Raw genomic sequence first — 22377 nt, 5'->3', positions numbered from 1 at the left:
CCATAAGTGTGATGCGATTCCAGAGTTCTAGAAATGCAAGTGAGAGCAGCACGTTGTCAGTGTGGACTTACTGACTTAAATGTGAATGCTAAGAGCCATGCAACACCAATAAAAACGTTCAGCATTATGTCCTCATTACACAATGTGGGATAAGTCATCACTGTTGCATCACGCAGCCAACTAAAGTAGCCAAAACAAATGGGAGCTGTATATGTGATGATGTATTTCGCCTTAGAATAAAAACCCATTCTCAAAGGGAGTCTTCTCATGGAGTTCTGATTAATCTGAGATTGCACAATGAAACAATTGAGCCATATCTTGAGAAGTAAGATTTTTATTTAACTAAGCAGTACTACCTTGTGAAATACTTTCTTATAGCTGTCTTTCAGGAATTCTATCCAGAAACAGAAAAGCTGAAAACAAGTTACTGAAGTATTCGTCTGGTGAATATTCAGCTACTTCAGTGATAATGCTTGCAATAGACTTTGGAAATATATGTGAAAACCGTGTTTCAGGTTTAGTACAGGTTAAACTTTTTCAAGGTCTGCTTGGTTAAATTTGGACAGATAGTACAGGAATGGTGAAAGCTATATCCTTCACAGACAGACTGCTTCTCAATGTCCAGTGCAATAAGCTTGAGGGATGCTACAGCCTCTTTTGAAAAACTTCTCTAAAAAAACTGTGAGAGAAAACATTGAACTTTTTAAGTCATTTACCCTGCTTAGAAAATTCAACCCAAAAGCTAAGAACTGATAGTTACAAGCATTTGAAAGTAGTAAATTATTGTATGAACCGATATTATATGAAATTATTTTGAACTAACCTGAAAAAGAGATTGCTATGCTTTCCCTCTTCATAATCTTAAATTGGCAACTTAATTTTAAGTCTTTCCTTTCAGAGCACAGCATTTGTACAGTCTGAGCTTTCTGGGTATATTTTGTAATAATGTTTAGTTAACCTCATCCTGCAGCTTTAAATTGGGGGAGACTCACTTTTTAGATGTCTAATATATAAGATTTAATTTAAAGGCTGAGTGCAAGCTAATTGTACTTAGGGGTTTCTGCAAAGCACACCTTTCACTGACTGCACTGAATAAACAAACGCTGTTTTTGTAGCAGGCGAGAGATTCTTGTGGTAAAATAAGATCTCCTCCAAGGAGAGGAAATCTGTTGGTTGAATGAACTAAAGCTGTCAGAAGTGTTCATTAAAGGAACATTTTGAAGGGCATTTTCAGCTTCTAAATTTACCTGGTCTGCTCTTCTATCCAGCTACCACAGAAAAAAAGAATAGACTATAGATAGTCTGAATTTTAAGCGTTTGCAATTAAAAAGCGTGTTATAGAACACTCAGTCAATGAGGTCTATACGATATTTGTAACAAACAAGTATTCCTTATATGAAGAACAATTTCAGAATTGTAATCTTAAACATTTGTGTCAGCTAAAATTCTTGAAATTTGGGAATGGAATATGCTGGCACTGATCCCCCACCCTCCACCAACCCTGATTAAATATTGTTGAAACTTTTTGGCTTTGATCTCTGACCAAAGATATAACAACAACCCTTGCAGCCATATATTATCAATGAAGCTTTATCTACTCCAGAGAATGTTTCGAAAGCAGAATGCTACTTTCTCTCCTCCAAACTACAGATGATGTTTTGCATAGCAATTGGTATTGACTAATTTAACATAACAATAATATTAGATTATTCTTCTAGCTATTAGGGTTTCTTATGTTAAATAGGGGCAAAGTTCCTTAAAATCCTGAAGGGACATATGAGGTGCCAAACAAATACATTGGTTACAGTTCAGAACAGCATATTTAGTTTTTGTGTAATATCAAATTAAATTAGGTAACCTGTGTGGCTAAGTACATTTATTAAATAATTTTATATACTAGAAAGAAAGCTTTAGTTTTGGAGACTCTAGTACCTAAAGTGAACATTTTGTTGTTTCTGATTTTGGAACGATTTTGTTTTGATGCGATATCTTATGGCATTTCTTAAAGGTTGGAAAAGTATTTTCTAATTAATTTCTTAAACTACATGTTAATTCCAGTGGAAGTCAGGTATCCAGAAGGTAAAAAACTTAGTATAGACAATAGCAGAGTTGTATACATGTAGGGGAAGGGAAATGCGTATGTCATAAGAGCAGTCCAGGTTTGGGGGTGGCAGGAAGAATACACTCAGAGCTGATTTCTAATCTTGGGTTTACTATGTCAGCAGAAAGCTGTGTTGAAGGAAAACTTAAAATATTCAGAGACTTGGTCCTTCTCTAAATTGGTACATGTGAACGCTTGTTCAGACCTCGTCATTCCTAACTGGAGCAGGGAAGAGGTCTCCAAGTGTCAAGTCAAGATTTTAATATCAGGACTTTTCATTTTGTCATTTAAGTTCAAAGTATCAAGAAATATTTTTTGTTTAATTAGGATGTTTGAATATGGAGGTAGAAAGTAAAAAAAAAAAAAAAAAAAAAAGGTACTGAGCAATTTGGTTGTTGAGTTTATCAACCATTTCATACAATTATTTTTCTTATGTTAGGAACATTTTGCCTAAGTGTTTTACAGAAGGTAGAATATGCAGATCTTAAGGAGTTCTCTACACCACTAAGAAATTTTATGTTTAATTCACCACTTCATTTTGAAATAATTATTTGTTGCAAAAAATCTCTGCTGGCAAAGCTAAAATGTCTTCAATTTTTTGTGTAGCTTCTTTGAGTAAATCTTAAACAATAATGTGAAGTCAGATTTTCATTGAAAGTAATACCAACATTTTTAAATAAATTGTTAAATAACTAATCAATTTTCACATTAAAGCAAGACAGTCATTTCACATATTTACATTTAAGGGTTGAACTGACCTGAAAAAGCATAAGCTTTTTAAGTGAAAAAGCTTATATCTTGTCATATATCTGGAATTTTTTACCAGCTTTAATGACTGTTTACATAAAGTATGTTGGACTTGAACAAAGATAAATATGCTTTGCAAGCACAAACATCTGCTTTTGTGAATGTGTGTTTAAAAAAAACACTGTCACAGTAGAAAAGGTTTCTTAAAAAAAAAAAAAGGAGGGGGGAACACAACAGGGGAAAAAAGACAGGAAAACTGTAGACCTGCTTTTTGCAGGGGCAGATTGTGCAAAATAATGATTAAAAAGTAATATTTTATTTTTCTGGAACTCAAGCGCTGAGAAGTTTATACATGATCACTTGAGCACTGTGAGATATTCCTCCTCAGTCTATAGGTCTGATCATCATTTGAACTGCTTTCAAGGAGTAGGAACCTCCCCGGTACTCAGCCCAAAATATTCCGTCCTGATACTTGCTCCTGTAGTGGCCTCCTCTGTACCACACCCCGTTAAGGTTAGAATGGGCACACGCGTTGTACCACCAGCCGCCTTTGTGAAAGTGAGCGCAGTTTCCTGTGGAACAGAAAGAAATAGGTGAACTTCAACATTAAAGAAGAGAAATGGAGATTAGGAAATGCTTTCATGCTCTGGCTTATTCTCAGAGGGAATTTTGGAGTACTTCATAGCCTGTTGTGGTCATATCAATTGTTGCTTCTACCTAAATTATAAATTCTGTTGTAACAGCAACCATTGCCTGGAGGGGTGATGATTAACAACACAGTATTTAATGTGACAGCTGAAAACTGAGGAGATCAACTCTTCTTAGACTACCAGCAGTGCTTGTCCATGAGCTAACATTCAAGGAACTCAGATTATGTACTGTTTAGAAATACTTCAGTGGAAGCAATGTGAGTTGATGCAGTCCCAAGCAGCACGCAGGGCCACAGTTCCCCAAAGAGTTGCTTGTAACTTTTGTATTTACTGTTACAGGTTTGTTTAAGAGTTCTCAAGATTTGTCCAGCTTTATGCTTATTGACAGCTCGGAAAAAGCAGTTGAAGTATTACACTCTCCCACCTTTCTTTTACTGCTAAGGCTTTAAGGGGAAAGCTGGAGGAAGAATGTGGACATGAACAAAAAAAGTGTCCTTTAAGGAGAATGAAACAAAGTGCCGGTTTCTCAAGTATTGGTGCATAACTAAGCCTGTCCACAATTGCAGTTCCTTTCATGCTGTTCAGAGACTTTAGTTCATGGTGATTGTTGTTATGTGGCCACAGCACTACTCTGAGAGATCACCTGGAAAGGTATTCTGACTGCAGAGAGTCACATGTAAAGTGATATGGGTGTCATTGAGCTAAATATAAAGCATGCTCAAGTGTGCCTGCAGTGAGGGTAATAGAATTTGAATTTCTGAATAATGCAGGGGCTTGAAGGGGGCCCTGTCAACGTGACTTTTATCATGATTGATTTGAAGCACCTTTCAATAGAGTTTTTCCATCAAAATTTACATACTTTTTTGTACTATATTCTTTTTTTAAAGGTGGTATCACTAATGGAATCTACTGTATTCATTTTTCACATAAATACTAGTTTCCTTACCTGAATACATATCCCTGTCTCTGTCCAGTGTTGTAAATTGCTTTCCATTATGCCATATCATGGAATCGCCTGCGTTTCCTTGGTATGTTCCTAAACGTAGCCTGTAGAACTCGCTTTCAGGCTCCAGGCGGAAACTGCTGTATTCTGCATAGACTTTCTTATTGCTCCAGTCCTCTAACTCAATCAATAGTCTGTAATTATCCTGATTGGTAAGCATGTAAATATTTTCTAGTCCCAGCCAGTATTCTCCATCAATGTTTCCAAACCCTTTCTGTACAAAAGAAGATCAGAAGGTGATGTTAGCTTAGTTTTTCTTGTTTGTCAGAACACTCATCAGCAGCATTATAAAACAGTGGAACTTGTGTACTGAAAGCCTTGAAGCTTCTGAATGACTGCTCAACCCATGCATTTAAATGCTTTATTTTGCTGCACTTGGCCATTTACTCAGTTGGACTGCTAGCCACATGAGGTACTACCAGAATCAGTAAAGGTGGCAAAACTGTCTGTTTTCTGTGATGTGGTCTTCTTTCTAAGATAAAGGGAGAGAGAATAGGGAAACTGAAACCATATATTCTTGACAAAGCTAAGGGGATCTGTAAGAATGTATGAATAATGAAATTTAAGGGGGTATATTTCCAGTTTGGAAAAGGTATTTATGGATCACCAGTCTCAGTGTTCAAGGTAAATAACTTTTTGTTGCTTTTTTAATGCAACCAGTGGTGGTGTTTACTGTCAATTTAAATCACATAACTCATCTGTGCTCTTTACTAGATTAATTAGAAATGAAATATAAAGACGTCTTTTCCTTTCAAATCACAGACGACCAGTATAGTAGCTGTGAAGTGATATTTCATGTCTGCTGTCTCCTGTCTGCGTAAACCAGTGTTGTTAATGTTTGGCATTGCAGCTAAGGTAGGCACATTACCCAGACTAGCTATCTGTTACTCTTCCTAGTTTCTGAGGTCTTTCTACTCTCCTTCTCAGGCCATTGATTATGTAGGACCTACAGTTGATGTCCTGCTTCAAATCACTTTCTGGGAAGTCTCTCTCCCAGTAGATAAACAGTCTAGGCTCCTAACTCAAGCTGCAGTTTCACAAGTGGCTTAAGTTGATCTAGCATCATGCTGCTGCCAAAAATGGTAACGGTGCTTTTCTCCTGGCTCATGGCCACATTTACAATACTTCCCTTGCGTCAGCACTGTAGCTGCGCAGCCAGACAGAGATCGGTAAAGAAGTAGAAATGTGGGCTTGGGAGGCACCTCTGTTGTCAGTGGTGCGGCCTTTAGTTTAAAGCCAGGCACAGAAGGTGCACCTTCAAGTACTTGAAGTTAGGTAGGAAATCATATTCTTATGAATATCATCTTCAGCCACTGCACTTTAATGAGACATCTCCTGGGGGCAAAGTCTTGTCCACGATTGAGCCATTATTAAACACCATTTAGATACTCTTCTGTATTTTCTTTGCATTCTGTTCAAAATGTTTATGGTCACTATATGAGACACTCTGTAAATACCTTATAAGGTTTAAAAAAACAAACAAACAAAAAACAACAAAAAAACCCACAAAAACACACAAAACAAACAAACAACAAAAAACCCCACAAAACAACCACTGACTTTTCTGAGAAGTAAAGACTTTGAATAATGGTTAGTAAGGGATGATTAACATTTGAATGATTAAATTCCAAGAATGCAAAAAGTGAAAATCCTCATAGTAACCTTTTGTTATTTTTTTGCAGATATGATATTATTTTTAGATTACTAATTGAGTTAAATGTGGCTCAGTTATCTCTTCAGATACAATGCACATGGCAATTGTAGAACTGTCCTGTACGCATGAAGGCAGCACATGATTATTATTTTTAAAAAAACAACAAAATGGATTTTCTAATTTCCTGTCTGGCATGTAATTACAAAAGCAGCATGCGTTTGTCATCCTGTGTATTATGCCTGCTAGTGCATAATATCACAGTAACACACCAGAATGTGTTTCCCTTCACCAGCCCTACATCTTCAGATTTCTAGCCTAATTTTAAAGGTAGAAATTATTTCCCTTAATTCATTATTAGGAATGTGTTTAAGTTGAGGCCCTGATCCTGCAAATCTATTAATGTGCTTAAGTGAATAATTCCACTGGCTGAGATTGCTTATTCATAAGGGAGACAATTAAGCTTTTCAAGTACTTACTGTAGTTCTCAGTGTGTTAATAGAAATCATGTGTTTAGTTAGCTCTTTGTAATAAATGACTTTTCAGTCGCTGTCTAGAATAACATGTGTCTCCCCAGTTGTTGTGTCGTGCATTACAATTGCAGGCTATTTCAGACAATAAGTTAGTTCATACAAAGTTAAGTAATGCATTGAGTGACATAGGACTTTCCCACTGAAGTATGTTTGCCTCTGAGGGATGACCATTCTTTTCAATTATTTGTGTTCGTAAAATTAATTTCACTGTCTAACTTCAGCAGCTCTCTATTTCCAATTCCTCAGTGGTTATCATTCAGTACAACCATTTGCAATGAAGAACTGCATTGGAAATGTTCGCGCCTTCTAGATTGCAATAGATAATGTCACTGCTGCACTGAAATGAAGCAGCTGACTTTCTGCATTCCAGAATTTACCTTGTAACTGTCCCAGTTCCTGAAAAAGTTGACAGATCCGTCTGTCCTCTTTTGAATAACTGCCCATCCTCCAGGGTCCAGGCTGTTCTCACACCATAGTTGCATTGGCTCATTACTATTTTCAGGTTTGATCATATAAATCCCGCTGTTGGAATGCCCAGCTTCCTTGGCTTGTTGGCAATCTTTGAATGGACCTTTTTGAAAAGAAATACTGTAAGCATTCAAGCTTGGCTATGCAGTGCACATTGTTCAAAAATATTTTGTAATGGTAATGGAAACTCCGTAACTCAATTAAGGTAAAACTACCATGGAAAACAGTGTAAAAAGTTACTGTCTTAGATTAATTGTACATATATAAATAAACATGTCAAAATCCTACTTTTTTTTTTTTAAACAAAAACTTCATTTTGCTAAACAGATAATAGACTTTGGTTGCCAACACCCAATTTTTAACTTTGTCTACTATGTCAAAGATTTATACTCTGCCTCTTGATATTCAAGAAGTGCATTATGATTTTCATTGACTATTTTCTCCTGTACCACTTTTACAAAAGGTAGATGTCAATTTACTTCATTGTCCTAGTGCACCCATTTGAAACTGGTGGAAGTTTAAAACAAAACAAACCCAAGACACCCAAACAACCCCACACACACCTGAATACATAAATAGTTTGAGAGCTGCTGTAAGAAATACTTACTGCCAAAGTCTACAGACATGGAATTTAGTGAAAGAGTATTCTTATACTTCATAACTTTCTTGCCTTTATGTACTTACCCAGCTCTGGGATCAGCCTGTTAACTCTGAATAGGAATTTTTTAAATTTCGTGTGTCACCCTGGTGTGATACACATGGATGGATACTGGTGAAGAAAATACACAAGCGGTGGAAAAGGAATTCTGAGCAGCTAAAAGGGCTCACGTACTTGTTTTCAGGGCTGTGATTCTACAAAAATGGTGTTGCTGTTGACAGTGCTGCTTGAGATCTCTATTTTAGACCAAGTGAATAGTGGTTTTACAAATACTACTTACAGAAGAGCATCTAGTTATTCTCTAAGAAGCATGCAGCTTACATTCTCTGAAAACTTTGCCTAGTTTGGCTTTCAGTTTTGGGTAATGTTATTTTCTACTTTTGAGAAAAGGATTTACGGTCATGTGTCATTACTTCAGTTGATTTAAAGAGAGATTGGTTATTCACTAATGAAAAGCAGGGTATGTTCTGATGGCTAGTTAGTGGTGGGTGCCCTAAATGTATTTGAAAACTCATACTCGGGGAATCTGGAAATAAATTACCTACAGCTTTCCTCTCATTTTAGAAGGCTTATTTTCTCAAATCTGCTTGGAAGTTCTGAGAAAACTCATCAGTGACAGAAGAAGCTGATGTGCAAAGCAGCATAAAAGACAGTTGTTGAGGTTATCCTCTAAGCAAAAGTAGAGGTCGAGTGAAAGTGACCTTCACTGCAGATTAAGGTTGTGTGACAAAAGCAAATTGAAAGTTGCTCTTTTTTAGATCTTGAAGTAGTAGTTGCCAGTTGGATGTGTGTAATTAGCAAGAAATCCACAAAGCATTCCATATTAATTAAGAGTGCAAAAAGATTGTGTATCTAATGAAGGTGACTGCTTGGAGCTTCTGGCTGTGACAGTGCTACCAAGCATGCTGCAGACATTGAGCCATCGGTAGAAGTACTGCTGCATACTGTACTGCCAGTATTCGATGATGTCTTTGTCATTCTCGCAGTGTATGCAGTAGTAATTAGGAAAGAAACACTGTAGCTTTGGTATACGAGTACTTTTTCTCTTGTTCACAACTAAAATTTCCATGTAGATTGTGCACGTTGCAAAGTTTGTCCAGTGGATAGATAATTTCCTAGGCTGAGCTGGGTCTCATTCCCTTTCCTTGAACTGTCTAATGTAAATTTGGGCACTGTATAACTGAACAGGAAGGTTGTGCTGGAAGTATTATTGTAAAGCAATTACCACATTAGAAAAAGCATAAACAGACAAGTAGTATTATTTGTAATGTTAATTAAATATGAAGAATGGCTTAATTAGATCAGCTGTGTATTATTTCACATGGTTTCTACTGGAGGAGGAATTGAGGACTCATGTTTCCATAAGAGACCCCAGCAGATGTCTGGAGTGATTTTAAGTAGCTTTTAAGGCAGACAGAATTGTGCTAGTCTGTTTATATAATACATTTTGATCACTTCTGAAATTCAGCTGGCATTAAGGTCACAGGATGCAACTTGTCTGTTCTGATGCTCAGATTTGCCTATGTGCCTGTCATAAGTTAATGTTGTTAGTAGAAGTAACAGACTTCTGCTCTTAGTGTAAGGAAATCCAACAAATCCTGTAACTTTTGGTGTATAGCCTTGAATCTTTTTTGAGAAGTAAATTCTTTGTTATATGTAATTATTTTAAGTTCATGCATAAGAACTTCTTGTTCAGTGGAAATGCTGAGATTTGTGAAACAGTGTAAGACTCTCCACAGTGCTGGTGTGAGTGGAGGCTCTCTGGCTAATGAAGAAACCATAATTATTCTGTTTAAAATGTTGTTATCTATGTAAGGAATGAGTATCTCATGCATATCTAGTCTTTTGCAACAGTCTGTGTATGCTATGTTGCTGTGAGAGTTACAAGTTAGAAATACTCTGAGAAGATGATGTTAAATATTCCGCTTCTAAAATTGTGATTTAGACGTATGATTCAGTACAGATCATATTGTATTGTAAATTAGACGTAGTAGAGAAGGAAAGTGATGAAATATTTTAAGTTGGAAGCCTAAAAAATGATGGCTGAGTCCTATTTTAAGATGCCAAATTATGTTATCTTGAGCAGATGATATAGAAGCTGTGCTTGTGTAAGCTTCATATAGAAGATTTTTTTGGGCAGTAGCAGAGGAAAAATCCCAAAATAAAACTGGGCATATATTAAAAAGTTACATTGTTAACTGAGAGGTATTAGCAGCAGAGTGAGTTGTGTGGGTCATTTTCAAGTACTCTTTCTACTTGAAGTTACTTTTTGCAACATAGTGGCAGTAAAGTGTGGGGACACTGATTATTATTCCAAGGATTAAGATAATTGTTGAAAACTATAATTCACAGGAACATTATTATTCCTCAATTTTTAGAGCAACTGTTATGCAAATTAACCAAAATACTCTTCAGAAAATAAGATCTCATCCTTCTGTTCCCCATATATTTTGAACTTTACTCTCCACCCACAATATTAAGATGCACATTGACCCTTCTGTAAACGTCTGCTGCATGCAAGTGTTTGTTAGGTACAACTTGTTCAGATACAGTATGAGACAGCTCCTACTTGTTTGTCCAGTTGTTTATTCTGGTATAACGAAGTCTTTGACAGGCCTATTTGTAAATGGGACTGTTTGGTTTTCATTGGTCTTTTTTGACATTTTTGTAAATTATAGTCATAATTTTTTAACTGGAAAGGTCATTTTTCTATGACATAGACAATTTTGGTTCTGTGCACCATTAAATGTGCTTACATTAATTTAAAAAATCAGAGATAATAACTGGGCGTTGTGTTGCAATTTAGAAGTTTTGGTTTTGATGATTGATGCTCTACCAGCTGTAGCAATTCTCAACCCTCACTTTCCCAAGGCACTGCAAGAAACCTTAAACTTCAAACTCAAGAATCTAGTATTAAGTAAAGGAAGTTGAATAATGTTAAAATAAATTTCCTAGGGTTTCTTTGTGTTCTCTTGCAAAAATGGATTCAAACTCTGAACTTTTAGGGGCAAAGGGGTTAGTGAAAACCGTGGTAGATAATTTAGAGGAAAATATTTAGTGCTATTGCTTCATTTTGTCTGTACAGCAGGCATATATTGAGAGAGAAAAAGATGCGTTTATAAGAAAACCTTGAAGCGTGGGTTTTCTGGGAAACAGGAAGTCGCCATTTTTTGGAATTATACTTTTGCTCTCTGACCAGACGTTAATGTAATGCTTTTATATTAGCTGTTTCCTTTGTGTCATGATGTGCGATTTAAATTCTCATGACATCTGGCATTTTAATTGGGCTTGTGCCTGACTTTTCTGCAGACCCTGAATATAAAAATAGTTATTCTTTACATCAGCAGCTAGTTGTTTGTAATGCTGTACAACAGTCACAAACAAATGTTTGTCTTCATCTTAGGAACCAAGTTGAACTTCCAACTGTGACTAAAGGCAATTTGAAAGCAAAAAAGCCACAACAACCCAAACAAACAACAACAAAAAAAACCAACCAGACCCTTATGCTGTGCAAGCTAACAGGCGCCAAGAGCAAGCACTTGAATGGATATCTGAGAAAAACTTGTTTTTCTGAATCCTTATTTTTTTATCACAATTCTGTCAAAATTTTAATAAAGTGAGAACCATGATAGAATTCAGGGCAGTTCAGAGGTAGTTAATTTTCTTGTCACTAGTTTTTGTTTCTAGTGATAAATTAATTTGTCTAATGACCTGAAGAATGTAACACATGAAGATGTGATACAGTCTCCTGAATGTATTTTCGTAATATTTGTGGTATTAGTTTAACTTACCATCCCCTACTGACATCAGATTACTGGGAATGTAGTTACTCATTTTAAATTTTCAAAGCTGAGTGCATCTAATTGGATCCAGCCTTGATTCAATTATCCTTTCAAACCTATCTTATTCTCTTGAATATTTAAACCAAACACTTAGAGACTTACTGCATGACTGTGTTGGTGAATTTAGATGTTCATTTTAAAGCAGCTCAGAATAGAAGGAGTAGCATTTTTCTCACAGGATTAGCTTCTGGGAAATGCGTATTTGTAAGTATAAAGGACAACTACTTAAAATTACTTCATTTATTTAAGATGAATTAGCTGCTCTTATTCACCATTGCTGGTTACTGTAACATGTAGCTAGTAGGCATCTACAGAGAAACAGGGCTAAATGCTAGAAAGTATATGCTAATATTGAATTTTCATTCCCATAACTCAAACCCAGCTGGAGACAAACCCCAATACTTTGTGACTCAAAGGCATAAATTCTTCAGATTGAATTTCTGACTATCAGCTATTTCAACAAATTCATCTTATGCAGCTATAGCTTAAGAGTTAAACTATCTGGCAAACTAAAGCTTTACTTGGGGGGGGAGGGGGGGGTGCAGGGAGGGAGAAAAATCAGCATCAGGAGCAAGGGCTAGCTGTACCAGATACTTTAAATTCTTCACTCTATTTCTATAGCCAGGACAGTTTCCCTCTGAAATAGAGAAATCTCAGGTTAGATAAATAGTGATAGGTAACTCACCCTCATTAATTAAAGCCAGCGGTGGTACTCTGAAAGGACTCTTTGTAGGAGAAGTAGCTGGATCAGGTGGTGGCCTTACATCTCTGTCTCTAGGGTAACCCGGGTCTCGCTGTATCTCGTTACCTCCCAGAAGAACGGGAGTGTATGGCTGGCTGTTAGGAATGTGCTGTGGCACGACTTGAACAAGAGGTGGAGACCCATGGGTGTCCTGTCGCGAGAAGATTCTCAAACACTGCTCTTCCAGCAGTGAGATAGTCACAGACTGATTATTTACAAGATCAGTTAGTGCTGCATATTTTACTTCAAGCTCCTTGTATTTTGTTGCCATCTTCAACATTTCTGTTGTAACATTAAGGACTTTGTTTTCCAGTTGGGAAAGCTCAAGTGAGTTATCACGTTTTCGTATTATCTCATGCAAGAGTTGCATATACAGTTGGGTGACCCGAGAGTTCATGTTACGACTTTCTTTCCTCAGTAATTTTACTTCATTCACAATGTTTCCATCCACGTCCACTACCAACTGCAAAATGTCAATCTCCCGCTTTTGCTTGGATAGCACGTCCTTCAAGTTCTCTATGTCCATTCTTGTGACTTCGTCTTTTCTGTTACCAGTACCTGGTCCATTAGTGTTCACACAAATTGGCCCTGTGATTTTTTGTTCTGGGACCAAGAATGTGTACCCACATTTCTTCCCTTCCTCTCCACCATCTGCTGAACGAGGGTGCCTCCGTTGGGATGTTTTATTAGGCGTAGATTGTTCTGTACAGCGCCCGATAGACAACAGCAGGAACAATAGTACACCCAGAGTCCATTTAAATATCTTCATTTTGAAGCAAGTGTGATGACTGTCAGAAGAGACTATTGAACAGACAGAAGATAAAATAATTAAATTAGAGCCATAGCTAAGGCTTCTGTAGCGCTTAAACTACCTACAAATATGGATTTGCCCTGCTTCCGTGTATGTAGACAAGTCTTTGGAATCTGTTACTTGAAGTTAGGTTCCATTAGATTAGCTTCAAAGAACAGCTTTCTATTTTGAGCAGCAAACCTTAAAATTTAGGTGTTGGATTTAGTAGAAAAGTTGTTGCACTGGATAAATTTTCAGAAACAATGTTCTGCTTAGATGATGTATTATGCTTTCATTATAAATGTGACTGCTTAGATCTGTACTCGCTGCAATTGAATGCACAAGGTTGTAGAACATAGAGAGTGCTTGCAGAATATCTTCACGGAAGGGAAGTAGGGAGACAGAGTGATGGCTGATAGTGTTTTCAAAAATATTTATATAAATTTTGGAATTTGGATCACATAAGCCTTTCTGGTCCTCTTTTAGCTTTATATATGTATATAGAGATGTATAATTTCCTAAATACTATATACATACCTATTCATATATGCACACATACATTTTTCAAATTTATATATACACGGATATAGTAGACTTGAAAAATACAGACATATCGAACAGTATTTTTGGACATTAGTATTAGGCAGGAGATTAGTGTAACATAGTTGTCTTAAACATTGAAAATTACATATTCAAGTAGCTTTAAATTTGTAAGGAAAACCTATAATGCTGTTTGCTCTGCTTTTGTGTCCCTATTTAGTTGCCTTTTGAGGTGAACATTTAAAATTGTTGTCATGACATTTTTGTATCTTTGAGAACGTTTTTATCCAAATAACATGGAAGTATCTGATGTGTTATCAATATAAATACCATACTGAAGTGTTTCATTCACCTTTTAAAGAAAATAATGTATTTCTTTTGACTTTGTGTAAAGAATCAAAATACAGTGATAAAGATCCAAGCATATTTTTAGAGAGACCTAGTTTTTTAACTTTATTTTTAAAATATTTGAGATTATAAACAAAGGTAGCACTTAAATCAAGAAAAAACCCCTCATTTTTCATGTTTTATTTGCTTTGTCAAGCAGATCACTCTTGCTTCTTATCTCAGCTGTTGATCTGGCTTTCCTTTCCAGACTACTATTAGTGGGTTGTATAAGGCCTTGTACAGTGGCCTTTGTATAGTTACAGAGAGAAATAAAGTAAAACCAGAGAAAGTTAATAATTTTCATGCTGTTCCTGCCAAGTTCAAGTTTAAGCGCATTTGGCAGTCCTCAAACAGTCACCCTGAAGGAGAAGCAGACCAGTGCTGCTTCCTTTACATTCACATTTACAAATGATAATGTGACTTTCGTGTCAGGTCACTTCTCCCAGTTCTGTTACTGGCTTTAATATTATTGCTGCAGATGATGTCTGCTCAGCCTCAGAGTAAATGTATCAAGTCTTTATTTTTTGGCTTTGCTAAGAGCAGTGGTTACAAACTTCAAACCATGCTGTACATGCAGTCAGGAATTATATCTAGGAATCTTGATCAAATGTTGCACTGTTGCCTAAAAAATAATTTTTTGTTTGGCTGATAGTTGTATTGCAAGTCCTGCTTCTGGGAGGGGAAGACGACGCTTGCTTTTTAACACATACCAAAAATCATTTCTTACCCTACGTAAATGGAGGGAATACATAAAAGTTTGAGAATGTTTATATTTAAAAGCTTACTTCTGTATGTTTCACGGTTAGTATGTAGTAGTAAGTATTTTGGTGTCTACTGCTAAATATTTTTTTTCCAGAAACAGAACTTGGTTAAAAGTTTTGTTACTATTTCTCTGCTGAAAGTGTAACTTCTATTTTAAAAAAAAAAAAAAAGTAGAGGAAAGTATCACTTTTCTCCAGAGCTAATTGTGTATTTTTCTTTGGTAATTTCAGACATTTAAAATATTAATCACTTGAACCATGCAGCTGGAAGTTCATTAGGGTAGATTTTCACATGAATCATGGTAAACACATGGGAAACAGGTCTTTGTGTGGTTTCTAACTTGACAAGGATGAGCTGAACTAATTGTCTGAGGCTGAAACCTCTTCACATCTCTCAAATTATTTCTCAGTACTTTATGTTCAGTGTTTGCAGATGCAGGGAAAGTGACTTCATGGCATATGGTTAAGGATGAAGCCATAGTACAAGTCCAGTATTTTACTATTTTCACAGTATATAATAGCTACTTCATAGTCCAAAAAGGTGAATAACACTTTAGTTCTTGGTAGTTTTTAAAGACCATATACAGTTACTTAAATAATGAATGGCTGGGGTTTTTCCCCACAGCAGCACGCTTTTCCTCTGAAATACATTAAAACCTAAATGAATCTTCCAAAACCAAACATTTTGCAATGCAGCCCACTGTTATGGCCATGTATTCTGCTGCAGTCTGCTTTCCACGTTTCTTTTAATATTGTATGTGTTCATTTTGAACATTTTTGCTTATGTGTTAAAGTTAGAAGTTCTGTGTCTGTATATGTGCTGTCAGACCATAAAATGAAGTAAATGATCTAATATAGCATAACCAAATGCAACAGCTGCATAAAATTATGCCCTAGAACTTTGAAATAATTCAAATGTCTTGTATTAAACTGAGACATTCAGATAAGCATGGATCAGTTCCTTCTGAGAATCTGCCTGGCAGGGAACATATATGCTTCCATGGAAATTTTAATGCTGAAAACATTAAACGTCTTGCAATGTTGCTTGGTGTGTTTGAGCAGCTTAATGTCTAACTTGTTATACAAGAATAGGTTCCGACTAAGATATTTACCTGGAGCTTTAATCAGCTTAGAAGGAAATGAAAATACTGTTTCAGAAATTTCCTGATGTGCTGGGCAAGCAGCTTAAAAAAATATAAACTGTTTATCCAAAATATCACAGAATGATAGCCTAATATGTAAGACCTAAAAATGACAAATATTAGAGTTGGGAAATAGTTCTAGGATTTTTTAACAGATGTATTATGTCACAGATTGCCAGGTTTAGATGTTTAGGTAGTGTCATAACTGGTATGAGATAAAGCAGTTGAGGCTCAGGGGTCTGTTTAGACAGAACCGCAGTCTCAAACCCTTCGTGCAAGTCTAGAGTTGCTTGTAGTGAGTGGGGCTGCTGAAATACCTGAATGCAGACCTTGGAAAATAAGCGAAGGAGATCGTGATTACAGATACTATTGCTTTAAAATATGTTATTTAACTCTTTATGAACTGTCATGTTTTTTAAATTAGAATAGACTGTCACTTCACTTGGTTCTGTCGTGTTTCTGTGTCACCCAGTTTCGGGTCTCAGATTTCTGTAGAAGTGGCATTACGTATGTTCTGGCATGCTGATGTTTCATTGCTTCTGCAGGAGAAATTGTGCAACTACTCATAGCAACACAAACTTCATCATCATCTTGTCAGAAGTACTCAGAGCTGTGGATAGGGCTTCAATACCATTTTACAGTTAATGCCATTCCTTTTCTTCCGGTTTCTTTCTTTTTCCAGACTGATCCCCATGCAAAAAGCCCCTTGTTTCCAAAATTAGTCTTTGATTTATTACTTTTTAAAGTGTTTAAAGGAACAAAATTCCAATTTGAAAGAGCAAAATAAACCAGTATTATAACTAGTATTTTTAACTTTCACTGAGAAACTACTATAACGTGGGCTGTGTTACCCCCCAAAATATTGTAATTCTTACAAATATTAGAGTTGCAGGGATGTGGAAGCTAGTATATACTTGGCATTTTTTAACTTTCTACACAGCATACTATTTGTTCTTTGTTGTACTGCTGTGACTCTCATGTTCAGCAGGGTGTAGAATTTGGAGTCCCACAACACAAATTAGAATCTGTTCTTTCAGAGCTGACGAAGACTGCTTCTCCCTGGGCAGCGTAGGTTGTTACGACTGAATGTAAGGGAAGTGTTGCAGGTAAATGTGAACATAGGATTCCCTTTGTATGAAAAGTGCAGTGTCAGTATGTATCGTTGTTCAGAATATTTATTAAAAGAATATGGTTAAATGATACACACCAATGGTGTCCCCTCTCACAAACCTCCATTTATAAACATGTAAAACAAGAAGAGAAGCAGACAGGGTTTTTTGAGAAAGTAAATGATAATACTGAGAATAAAGATCCTCTGAACATGATACCAATTAATCTGAAAGCTCTGTTATTGATGTTACACATACTTCATTTCTGTTAAGCTTTGTCTAAGTAGCTAAAATCAATAAAACCATCTATATTCTCCTATCTCAGAATAAGTGGAGATTTTTGTGGGGTTTTTTAGCTTAAAACTGGGTCCATAACATTAGAAGTAATACTGCTGTGAGGAACACACTCCTATTATAGGAGAAATGTTGACATGGATTTTTGGTTTATCTGTGTACTTCTATAAGTTACTTTCCCCTATATAAACAAGTGCTTTTCTGATAAGTCACTCTGCCTTTGCTGAAATAACAGGATTACTTTCAATTGTATTGACTGGGATCCAGGAATAATACATACTTGGTTTTTGTTAGTCAGATACATGATGTATTGAGTCACAGAATTCTGCTTCTCCGAGATTAACGGGCATCTGATTCCTTTCAGAAAAGTCAATCTAAAAATCTTGAGGGATTTTTGAAGTAGTCATTGAAAATGTGTCGCTGTTAAAAATGATAGATTCTTAGACATTCTCTGCAGAAGAGATTTGAAAATCTTGTCACACTAGATATTCTGAAAACGCAGCAAAATATCGTGACGTTTCCAGATTTTTGGGGGAAGTTCTTCTTTGTGAGGGTTCCTTTACATTTGTTTGCAGCCATTGTGTGTGTTTGCACCATTTTAACAGGCAGGTACAATGGAGCGGCGCATTTTGCGTTTGGAAATGTGTTATTTAGGGGCTCCAGAATTCTCTGTAGAACAGATACTGAAGGTATGAAGCATCTAGCGATGTTTGCTATAGGAAGTTTTATTTCATTCGTTGGTGTATACATGTTAAGGACCAGACTAATAGGGCATGTTATGAACAACAAACTAAGCCCAGTAAAACAATAGTGAAAACCTGATAAAGCTATGTATATACTGGCAGAAGTTTAAAGATTCAGAATTTCCACTCTTTGGAGTGAATTCCAGTAAAATTTTAAATGGCATATTTTGCCATCATACATCAGATCATTCTTGTGGCACCAGCATAACATTAGTAGTCCATTATTTGTTTAAAATAACAATTTCAAAATTCAAACTCTAAAGTTGGAAGGCAGCAAAAAGGAGAGAGTTAAAACCTTGCACACAGCCAGTTTATTGCTTTAAAATTATTGACTCAGCTGTTTTCATTTGTGAAAGATTTAGGAGTTGTTCTAAGCAGTGTAAATCAAAACCTTGGCTAATCATGAATGAATGGAGACTGGTGTCCAAAGCACACAATGTAGGCTTCAAATGGGTTTTTTTGTTGTTGTTGTTTAGATTGTTCTCTTTAATATGTAAAGAAGCACAAAAAGATAGTAAGAAAAAAGGTTCAAGAACTTGGAAAGGATCCGTCTTTCTTTTTTGTCAAGACTGCTTCAGACTTTCTTTTCCTCCCATGGCTACTAAACCTTAATTAAGTTTGGTTTCTGTAACACTTTGTCCCTTCTTTTAGCATCACACCCTTCTTTCTCTCTTGAAGTGTCAGACATTTCTGAGAGTCTATTAATGCAAATACGTAACTTAAATTCTTTTCCATTGTTCTGGATTACTTACTGTATTTTAATTTCCAAGTCAGCATGAAGAAAGGCAAAAAGTAGAAAATTATGTATTGGCAGCTCTTTTTTGGTTTTTATCTGTACTTTTGTCTTCTGTTTGTAAACAGCTTTCTTGTTTTAATCCTTGGCTGGCAACTGCACCCTGCCCCCTCCCTCCCCCCAAAGAACAACTGTAACAAAACCCTCTATTTTCCACTTAATATAGTGTTGCCTTGTATGTTGCATTTCATGTTTATGAAATGAATCTTTATTTAGAAACAAACTGCTGCTCAGTTGAGGTACAATTAACTTCCCCGTTGTTTCACAGATTGTTAAAGGAAGGGATTAGTGCCTGTTGCAGCAATGTCTTTGGATTTTCAGCTGCATCATTGTTTGTGCTACAAACTTGATTATATACCGAATCAATGTATGACTCGGGTTTCTTGGTTGGTTGTACAACTCGGACTACTTCGCCTGCTCAGAAGTACCATAAATAAAAAATTAGTTGAAATGATATACAATGATTGCTACTTAAAGATGTGCATTGATTTACTTGGGATTTTTTACAGTGGTTTTATTGAGGTATCCATTTTCTAGTTCTAGTAATGCTAGGTCTACGCTCTGGCGTTGGGTGAAATCCAGCTTTCCTGAAGTCGGTAGGATTTTTGGCTTTTGCTTTTTGGTAGGATCAGAATTTCACATTAATATGTTCACAATACTCAAATTACATGCTTAGCAAAGAATCTGGTAGTACTAATTTTCTGTAACTGTATATAACAAAATGTACAGAAGACTTACAGCTAAACAACTGAAACTTGTTCATCCTTACAACTGGAATGAGTTAGTCGCTGCTCTAGTCCAGAGTCCTTTTTAATTCTTTCCAAGTTTCCAAAGTCTACCAAATGCCACAAAAGTGAGTTTTATATTTTAGTTGTCAAACTTTTTCTCAGGCTGAGAGAGATTTGTCTATTCCCAATTGTATGTGGATGGTAGATGTATGTAGAATTTGCAAATAGCTCAAAATCAGACTTGCAAGTAAGAATAACTTTAAAACTTACCAAGAAAAAAAATCTTCCAGCTGTTTTGCTTCTGTGGTAGATGGAAAATCCAGAGGCCAAGTTGCTTTTTCTTCCTATATTACCCGATGCTGTGGATTGTTAATCTGCAGTTGGAGTTGAAAACTGCTTTTGTCTTTCTCTGTTAGATCCAAGCTGTATTGAGGAATTGGGTTTCTCCATACGATAACCAAGCTAACTAATCATTTAAAAAAAAAAAAAAAAGATGTTCCAGTATGTATTATTCCAGAAGAGAGAAAGAAAAGTTTTTTGAAAGTGCAGTGTTTTACTCTCACATGCAGAAGTGCACTAACCAGCTACAGCTGACCCAGATTCCATATACATCACTCTTGGACAGTTTTTTTTAAACAAACACACACTCGACTTAGACGTTCAGCCCACCTATGATGTCATCGCGAACACACTGAGAGCAGAAGAAACTCCTCCTTCGGATTTCCTATCCGTACCCTCCAGAAGAGGAGGGGGTAGGGAGGCTGAGAAGTTATGAACAAGGAAAGATTGTTTGCCAGTAGAAGGGAGGGTACCATATGGCAACAGACTGTGCAAGAGTTCAACAGGCAATTACAAATCAAACATTTTTACTATGCTGCCTAAAGATGCCTTTCAAGTTATTACAGTACTGGGCTTCATTTAGAAGAAAGATTCTTTCAGGCTGATAAAACTCGATTTGTGTTGCTGGGAATAAAAGGGGCAGCCTGGCTGGATACAACAGGAAAAATGAACCGTTTATAGTCTAGAAGAATGTTCAACAGAATGTCGCAGTCAATTCTTGACGTTCACTTAATAAGAAACAGTTCCAGTTGTTAAACACGTGAAGTCTCTGATACATGTGGAAAATGTTAAAACTGTGTGTGTGATGGTTTTGGGTAGGTATCAGAATATTTGATAACATCTGACTGGTGTTAGAAGTAGCAAAAGCCACAGAGATTATGCCCTGTGAGGAATGCAGAATGCTGGTTTTAGGTCTGTCAATAGTCAGCCAGCACTTAAGTGCATTCAGTTTGCTTTCATTGATCTCTTTGGTTTCTTCACAAAGGACATGTCAGTTATATTTGAAAGAGAATTACCGTAGTACGCTTTCAAAATTATTTTAAACTTCATAGAAATGCGTTGGATAAGTTTAGAGAACAGCTCTCTGCAGAGGAGCTCTTGATTTAGCTAAAAGAAAAAAATCAGTGCTTAATTGAGCAAGTCATTCAGAAGGATAATCCTACAAATACATTACTTTATAAAATCATGCATAATATTGCAGGTGCCTGTTCATAGTGAATTTCCTTAATTATAATTAGTAAGCATGATTTACTTCTTTCTGTGGAAGACTAAGCAGGTTTGGGATTTTTAAGGCCTGTTTGGACATTGCTTAGCAAAGTTAGGTTCAGGATAGCTTATGCAGTCTAGATAGTGATATTTATATTGCTATGCTATCTGATGTTTCTGATTATCCTTTCTGTTTTTTAATAAGCTGATTCTAGCAGAATAGAAAACTGAGAAATTTAATAGTATATCAGGTCATGTGTAATACCTTTTTATTCACTTTTTTATATGTCACCTTTCAACCACAAGTATTTTAATTTGTTTCTCTGTGTGTGTGTGTGCACACGCGTGTGTATGTGTTGATTTTGGAGTGATGCCCAGAGTTTTCCAACTCGCATTTAAGGACTGTACTGGCTAGGTGCTATACAAACACAACTGCTGTTCTTGTGAGGTTGTATTAATAGTCCTCCACCTGTAAAGCCAAACTTCTTGTTATGATTCTGGTTATACAAGGCTGAGAGTGAAGCAAAATATAATTTTAGAAATTGCCTGTTACTGAAATAAGTTTGTGGAAAAAAAATACAAACTTAAAAAATATCTTTATTCAGATATCTTGTGGAAGATGCAGGGGATGAAGAGCAATTCCTTTTAATAGCAGAGCTGGTCAGGATATAGAATCATAGAATCGTCTAGGTTGGAAAAGACCTTTAAGATTATCAAGTCCAACCGTTAACCTAGTGCTGCCAAGTCCACCACTAAACCATGTCCCTAAGAACCACACCTACATGTTTTTTAAATACCTCAAGGGATGGAGACTCAACCACCTCCCTGGGCAGCCTGTTCCAGTGCCTGACTACCCTTTCGGTGAAGAAATTTTTCCTAATATCCAGCCTAAACCTGCCCTGGCGCAGCTTGAGGCCATTTCCTCTCGTCCTATCGCTTGTTACTAGCGAGAAGAGACAGACTCCCACCTTGCTACAACCTCCTTTCAGGTAGCTGTAGAGAGCAATAAGGTCTCCCCTCAGCCTCCTATTCTCCAGACTCCCTCAGCTGCTCCTTGTAAGACTTGTGCTCTAGACCCTTCACCAACTTCGTTGCCCTCCTCTGGACACGTTCCAACACCTCGATGTCCTTCTTGTAGTGAGGGGCCCAA

At 36.5% G+C, this 22377-nt stretch overlaps 2 protein-coding genes across 9 annotated transcripts in view; one reads left to right on the top strand and one right to left on the bottom strand.

Moving 5' to 3' along the window:
- Positions 1 to 22377, top strand: part of RALGPS2 (Ral GEF with PH domain and SH3 binding motif 2) — a 134195-nt gene that overhangs the window by 69829 nt on the left and 41989 nt on the right. The gene's annotated exons all lie outside the window — the stretch shown is intronic.
- Positions 319 to 20861, bottom strand: ANGPTL1 (angiopoietin like 1). Its single transcript, XM_009463570.2, has 5 exons — positions 19953 to 20861; positions 12339 to 13196; positions 7063 to 7256; positions 4445 to 4715; positions 319 to 3420 (listed from the first exon to the last, which is right to left on the bottom strand). Exons 2-5 carry the CDS (start codon positions 13162 to 13164, stop codon positions 3233 to 3235), a joined length of 1479 nt encoding a protein of 492 aa, XP_009461845.1. The 5' UTR covers positions 13165 to 13196; positions 19953 to 20861; the 3' UTR covers positions 319 to 3232.

Source organism: Nipponia nippon, unplaced genomic scaffold (genome assembly GCF_047370975.1).
Source record: "Nipponia nippon isolate SJK-2023a ecotype South Korea unplaced genomic scaffold, ASM4737097v1 scaffold_5, whole genome shotgun sequence".
Lineage (NCBI taxonomy): Eukaryota > Metazoa > Chordata > Aves > Pelecaniformes > Threskiornithidae > Nipponia > Nipponia nippon.
Note: the sequence above shows the minus strand (reverse complement) of the source record. Positions and strands in the feature narration are given on the sequence as shown.